We start from the raw sequence: 7,603 nt of genomic DNA, 5'->3' as shown, positions 1-7,603 counted from the left end.
ATGCTCCTGTAGTCCTAGCTACTCCAAAGGCTGAGGAGGGAGGATCACTTGAGCCCAGGAGTTCAAGGATGCAGGCCATGATGTTCAGGCCACTGCACTCCAGCCTGGGCAACAGAGCGAATGCCCATCTCAAAACAAAACAAAACCCCTTAGTCATCATTGGGAGAGCTTCACTACTTAAGACAGTAGTTTTCTAAATCTGGCCATTTGGAAGCACCCAGGAAGTATATTCATGACAGATTTTCAAGTTCCATGTCCACAGACTGCCATTCAATAGGTCTATAAATATTTTGTATTCCCCAGTGAGACTCCTTGATTTAAAAAAGCAAGAGACAGTTGAAAACCCAAAAAACTGTTGGAGTAAGAGAAAGAATTAGGAAAATGGGATAATACAGATTATCATCATTAGGGAAATGGTGAGGTCCCAGGTCCATAGCGCATGTATTCAACTTCCACTCTTGGAAGCTGGGGCAGAGAGCTAAATTCTAAGCTTGGCTTTGTCACTGACCACTGTCTGACCTTGAAGGAAGTCACTTAGCTTCTCTGGGCCAAGGTTTCCTCATCTGTAACATCTCTTCCAGCAACAAGTTCTACAAAACATTCTATAAAAACAAAGATCTATTGCAGTAGATTCTGGAAAACTGTAATCGTTTGTCTCCTCTCTTATGAAATTAAACAGTGTTTAAGAGTGACAGACAATCACAGATTAGGGCATTTAATTTCCCTTTGGCAGGATTTTCACAGAACTGCAAAAGCAGAACTAGGACAAAATTCTGAAGGGCATTCAGTTGAGAAAAAGAGGTACTTTACTCCTCAGGAGTTTCTTTTGTGAAATAATTTTTTCTTTTCTTTTTCTGAGACAGAGTCTTGCTCTGTTTCCTAGGCTGGAGTGCAATGGCGCAATCTCGGCTCACTGCAACCTCTGTCTCCCAGGTTCAAGCTATTCTCCTGCCTCAGCCTCCCAAATAGCTGGGATTACAGGTGCCCGCCACCGTGCCCAGCTAATTTTTGTATTTTTTAGTACAGACAGGGTTTCACCATGTTGGCCAGGCTGGTCTCGAACTCCTGACCTCACGTGATCCACCCACCTTGGCCTCCCAAAGTGCTGGGATTACAGGCGTGAGCCACCAAGCCCGGCCTATGAAATAATTTTCAGTGACCACTCTAGATTAAATTAACAACTGTAATTTTCCTGGGTCACTTCATTGATCTTCTGGGCTACTTTACTATGAGTGCCCCTTCAATTTGCCAACTGTTTATAAAGATACCAGCTCAGAATAATGAAAACATGGAGTGAAGGCAGGCTGGCCAGAGGATCCGTGAGGCAATGCAGGTGACTCTATGGGAGAGGAATTCTCTATCTAATCTATCTATCTATCTATTTATCTCTCTCTCTCTATCTATCTATCTAATCTATCTATCTATCTATCTATCTATCTATCTATCTATCTATCTATCTATCTATCTATCTATCTATCTATCTAATCTATCCTGAGTAGCTGGAACTACAGGTATGCACCACCACACTTGGCTAAGTTTTTAAAGTTTTAATTGTTATTTTTAGCAACAGGGTCTTTCTAGGTTGCCCAGGCTAGTCTCAAACTCCTGGCCTCAAGTGATTCCCCCTGCAGGTGTGAGCCAGTGTGCCCAGCCTAGCATAGGAATTCAAAAGACATGGCAGAGTTTCTGCCCTTTAGGAAGAAGGACTTCTATGTTTTTAATGCAGCAATCTATATTAATTTTTATTTTTATGCTTTTAATATATCTATATTATAGGAAGGAATGGGGGACAGTTATTTTCAGAACTTGAGGAAAGATGCACATGTATAATAGTCACTACAATTGCTGACTTTGTGCTATTTAAAAATTTCAAGAAAGATTGTGCGCAGCGGTCCTGAGTCTATGTTCAGCCTCTCAGCCTGAGCACATTTGCACACTATATACATCACCATTTCACAATATATAGTTTGTAATCTCTTGCACTTAACTCTTAACCACTGTTTTTAAAAGTGTTGCACTCAGGATTAATGCTTCATACCAACTTTTGCCCTTCTATGAATTAGAAATAACCTTCTGGAACTATTGTGGATTCTAATCCAGAACTTAAATAACCAAAATGAAGAGAAAAACAATGTCCACATTCAAACAGTCCACAAAGAACATTGAATTAAAGCTCCCTGCTGACCAGTCAATTCTACAATAATGCAACATGTATGTTCCTAGAAATCACTGTTAGGCAAAGCTGCACAATGGAAATCACAGAACTTCCGGGAAAAATGAGACTAGGGCCACAACATCCCAAAATGTAATGGGTCACACACTGAAAAGAGAAAGAAATCTAATAAAAACAGTAGCACAATTATAAAAACGCTAACTGGTCAGGAAATATATAAAATACTAAAATAGGGCAAGTTACCTTGAAAATGATGTAAGGCACACCTGTGGCTGTGGTCATCAGAAGGATGGCGGCTCTTGGGTTATTGTAAAGAGGAGAAAGGTGATCTGATGTCAGGTGGAAATGTATAACTCTAGATACGAACGAGTGTAACAAATCACGTGCAGTGAAGTGATCTGCTGGAGATATTTGAAGTGTGGGCGTGTTTTGTTTCTCTACACAGCTCAGTTCAGTTCACCTAATGTTCCTTGCAGACCAAAGGGCACACAAGCAATGTGAAAAGTGCATTATGCTCAAATTATTCTCCAATACAGTGCTCCCCAATCTTTTTGGCGCTAGGGGCTGGTTTTGTGGAAGACAGTTTTTCCACGGACTGGCAGGGGGCTGGGGGGATATTTTTGGAAAGAAACTGTTCCACCTCAGGTCATCAGACATTAGTTAGATTCACATAAGGAGTGCTCAACCTAGATTCCTTGCATGTGCAGTTCACAATGGGGTTCAGCGCTCCTATGAGAATCTAATGCTGCTGCTAATCTGAAAGAGGTGGAACACAGGTGGTAATGCTGGCCAGCTTCACCTCCTGCTGTGCAGCCAGGTTCCTAACAGGCCGTGGACTGGTACCGGTCCATGGCCCGGGGGTTGGGACCCCTGCTGTAATACATCAGTTGCATTAGAAGAAAAATGAGTTATCAAAGCAAGTGCTATAGACAAACTGTGTTCACCTGGCACCAAGTGGAATGCTGTAAGTCTCCTATCCATCAATGGTATCCCAAGGAAGTTTCAAAAAAAAATGCTGACATAGAACTAAGGTGTATCAAATCTCAAAACAAAACATATGACTTTATAGGATATACATGGAAGAGATTCTCTTCCTCTACTTGTTCATCTTGCAGCAAAGTCAATTGTGTTGTGAAACTTTGTTATTACTGACAATTCCCAAACCGAAGGCAAGGCTCTAGAAACTAAAAAGATACAATTCCATTATTTATTTTCTCAAGGATTAGCTAAAGACACTGTCAGGACCCAGTATTTAAAATGTGTTTGGAACAGACAGACACAATTGGGACAGAGGAACAAAAGATTCATCTTGTGAGTCATCAAAAGTGCTTTATTTGTAAAGCCCGGCTCATGACTGGAGTGTATTGTTAGCACTAGGAGATAACAGGGCAAACGTCCTCACTCTGTCCAAATAGTTTATCAACAGAAATAAATGACAGACTGTTATAGACAAAAATAAAAGCATTCTGTAAACTTCTAAAAGCATATACAGATTGGCCCCCAAGGAAATAGTTACTCCAATAATGTATGTGTACCTTATCTTTACTTCAGGGTCTCACGGCGGTAGTCTCGGGTCAACCACAATAGGACTTCAGAACACAAAAACTCATCTGATGCCAGAATGAATGGTGCAGGGAAAAACCAAATCACAGTATGGATTACTTTAAATACATAAAATACGAATTTGTACACTCTGTTACAGTGGTGTTAACATTGTCTGCTGAGGATAACAAATCTACGTAGAATCAGTAGACAGTACAGGGAGGGCATGACCGCTGGCTTCCGAAGACTGTGAACTAGAGCCACATACACTGGGCACAACTGCAATCTGGAGAGCCCTGAAGTAAAGTTCCTGGAAAAGGCAGTACGGCAGGGAGATCTGTTGAGTTGCAAGTAAGAATTAAAGGGTAGTTTTTTTTTTTCTTTTCTGAAACTGCCCACAAAAATCATACCATGTTTTAAACAAGGAGTTTCAAAGGCACGGCCGTAGCGCAGCATATAAGTGGATAACCTACTCTAAGCAAGATTAATATTTAAGCTCAACACCTTTTGGAAAATGCAGGAGAGTTGGTAGATACATGATCTAGGTTGGAAATGTGTAACTTGATTAAAAACGGCACAGTTTAGGGCAATGAACTTACATAAACCAGACTGGGGTGAAATCTCTTTCTAAAAATTCATTAGGTTCATAAATGTACATTTGGAGGAAAAAAAATCCTTTTCCTTTTATTGTGGAAGACTGTCTACCGTGTACTTTGAATAAAACACTCACATAAAAACATGACTGCAGGATACGCCTCAAAACATGACAAACATTATCTCACATACACTGTTAAGTGACTTTACATGTAAACTTCAAAAATCACACGCTGTACATCAAATTTTTAGATTCAAAAGATATCCCTGTTTTCCTAACAATGTAAACAGTAAAACTGAGGGTTTCAGTTAAAGGGATAATTCATAACAAAATCCCACTGTTGAAACAATGGTCAAACAAAAACATCTTATAATTCAGATCTGCATTCGGTAACAGGAGAATTCAGAGTTTTGATGCTTTGCTGGTTTTCCCACAGTGGGAGATGTAGATACCATTGCCCCAAACTATGCACTTTTCAGGTAAGCTTTACTTTTATTTTGTAGCATTAATTCCTATATTGCAAAGTAAGGGTGTAACAATGAATGCTCCAGGCAAGAAAAGAGAAGCAAGCAGTTTTCCTGGACATATTGGCCGAGGTGAAAAATGTATAGAGAATCACTGGGACATCAGCTGCTTGTTGGAGGGGTGGGGGCTCTGAACACCGGGGGTCCTGACAAGGCTAGGGCCAGAACCCTGAACCAGTACACACGGAGACACCAGCATTCTTCCGTCCAGTGCTGGGGGCTCAGGTTACCAGTGTTAGGGAGTGTTTGCGTGCGGGGTAGAAGTGGAACATTGGCTGTAGGTTTTTTCCTTGGAATCATCATCATCATCATTATAATAATCATTATTATCTTCATTATTCTGAATACTGTCTCACATCTTTCAACTCAAAAAAACAACAAAAAAAACAACTGATCCACAGTTTGTTGCGTGATGCCAACACGGGTGCCTGACACGCACTTCCTTCTCCCCTGCCCAACACGTGTGTTCACTCATTCATTCGGCCACAGCTGGAATCACAGGGTCTTTGTTGGGACACATTCTGACCGAAGTGGATCTGTTTTAATTTATGACTTTTAAAATGCGCACACACTCACACCCCCCCACACACATATACACAAAGTCAGAAATAGCTAGAACAATGCTGGGAAAATCAGGTAGCTGTAAAGCGAGTAGCCCCCAAATCAGTCATCTTGGCCTGAAGATGTAAACAAGGAGGTTTGCTTCCTGCAAGGTGAGTACTTCACTGAGTTGGGTTTTCATTTTTCCTACACCGAAGCCACCTCTGTCCATCCCATGTTCATGTCCGTCCGAGGCTGCGCAGGAGGTTACGTCAAGATGTGGCCAATAAAGTCCAAAAAGCGCTTTGAATACTGTTCTGGGTTCACGGTGGAGATCTCCGCGCCAGCCTGGGCAGTTTTTAAAAAAGGAAATATTGATATAATATTTGATTTTCCCAAATTATTACTCAATATCTACAGTTATTTCCAATGGCAGCTGAATATACAGCAAGTAAGTTTCAAATCCATGCAGTCTCTGCTCTGAAAAACATCACTCAAAATATCTTGGCGCCTGTGGTTGAATAATCAAGGTTCTTACGAATCTGTGTTTGCAAATGAGACAAAGGGCGACAGGAGCACCGGATGCTACCACACACACCGGGGCTGTTGCAACTCACCAAAAAATCAAATGGGCCACGTTTGGGATGTTACTATCAAACAGTGGAATTGTTCAGAAGCCACAGAAACGATACTTACACTATACTTTTCAGGAAGGCAGACGGGAGCCACCTTGAGAATGACATCAACATTTGGCGAAAGGGAAACCTTAATGACGATGACTTAAAGCCGCATTATTTCTCCAGGACCCCCTTGGTTTCAGACAGAGGCGTCCAGCTCAGTGCTCAAACATGAGTGGCAACCGCAGCAGCCACAGGTTCCAGGACAGCCGCCCCCAGCCCATTCCCTGCACTAGAACCAGGTGATGGCTTCCCTCTGCCGCAGCACACAGGGGTGCCACTGGTTCCCTGCAGACAGCAAGCAAGCCTGGCCCCTCGCGGAAGCCCAGTGGGGGATTTTTTCCATTATGAGATGCAAGGTGCAGGCCAGCACACTCCAGGGAGCCACTGGCCAGTTTCCTGAGCTGCAAAGGGCAAGATCAGAGTTTTGCTAAGTGAGCAGGTGCTGTTTTCAGATACCCATGTTCACGGTGGAACCTGTAATATTTCCAGGCCTGGGCTGCATGGAGGAGCCCAGTCTCGAAGGCAAGGAATGGTCCCCAACAGCAGCTTAACACAGCGTTCCTTTGCTGAGAGTAATATTTTCTTCTTGCAAACTACCTGTGATTTTATGCCATGTGGCACACTATGGAGGCGAACTGGTGGCTTACAGGGGGATGAATGTGGAACCATATTAGCTAGGATACACTCCAATTTCACAGGATGTATGTAATATGGGAACAGACATTTACAAAGCATTTGTCCAGACAACTCTTGTATCTCTGGCAAAACCCCATCAGCAAGGCAGGAGGATCTCTGTAGAAGGTGAAAAACAGGAGCTCCAAAAGTGGCCCCTTGAGGTCATACAAGTGGGAAGGGTCAAACGAGGATTCCTCCCCAGTTCTCTCCTTGCCACACACCATGGTATTCAACCAGAGGTGAGCATCAGAATGACCATGGAGCCTTCTGAAGACCCTTCCCTCAGCCTCCTGAACTGGCCTCAGAATGAGGGAATGGGGGTAGTGCACCTGGTACAGACATTTGTTTAAAAAGGGTACTCAAAAGTTTCCGTTGGGTGGAAGCCACCAGGCACCCTCGCTTACTGACGTGCTCAGGGGTAGTGAGGTCCTGGTCTGTGCTCTGCATACAGCAGGCATACCATAGCTATTGACAAGGTGACTGAAATATTTCTTTGGCAAATAGAATATGGTGTTAGGCTGATTTCTATTTTAAAATAGAAAAGAAGAGGTTTCAGTTTTTGGTGCTGGCGAATCTTAGTCAGCTCTACACCGTCTGTGGCAAGCACCTCTCCTTCCAGGGCCAACAAACCAGGGCATACATTCATCTGTGTGGGGCGGGCTCTATGGCTTTCAGGACCTCTGCAAAACAAAGACGGCATCCTGCAATACAAGCATGAACTCGGCGAGCTGTAAAGTTTGGCCAGCCAGGAGGGGGCTGCAGGCCAGGCAAGGGGATGAGCATGAACACAGAGCAGGAGGGGCTGGGTCCTTGGGAGGAATCCCATCCCTACATTTCCTAGTATGAGGCCCTGGCAAGTTACTCCTGAAGCTGT

At 43.2% G+C, this 7,603-nt stretch overlaps 1 protein-coding gene across 1 annotated transcript in view; it reads right to left on the bottom strand.

Moving 5' to 3' along the window:
* Nucleotides 1-3,482: 3,482 nt before the first annotated feature.
* Nucleotides 3,483-7,603, bottom strand: part of PIP4K2A (phosphatidylinositol-5-phosphate 4-kinase, type II, alpha) — a 72,798-nt gene continuing 68,677 nt past the window's right edge. Inside the window, exon 9 of the mRNA XM_011963846.1 lies at nucleotides 3,483-5,722. Coding sequence (XP_011819236.1) covers nucleotides 5,642-5,722 — 81 coding nt within the window. The 3' untranslated portion in view covers nucleotides 3,483-5,641. The remainder of the gene's footprint in view (nucleotides 5,723-7,603) is intronic.

Source organism: Colobus angolensis, unplaced genomic scaffold (assembly GCF_000951035.1).
Source record: "Colobus angolensis palliatus isolate OR3802 unplaced genomic scaffold, Cang.pa_1.0 Scaffold63, whole genome shotgun sequence".
NCBI lineage: Eukaryota > Metazoa > Chordata > Mammalia > Primates > Cercopithecidae > Colobus > Colobus angolensis.
This window is presented reverse-complemented; position numbering and strand designations above follow the sequence as displayed.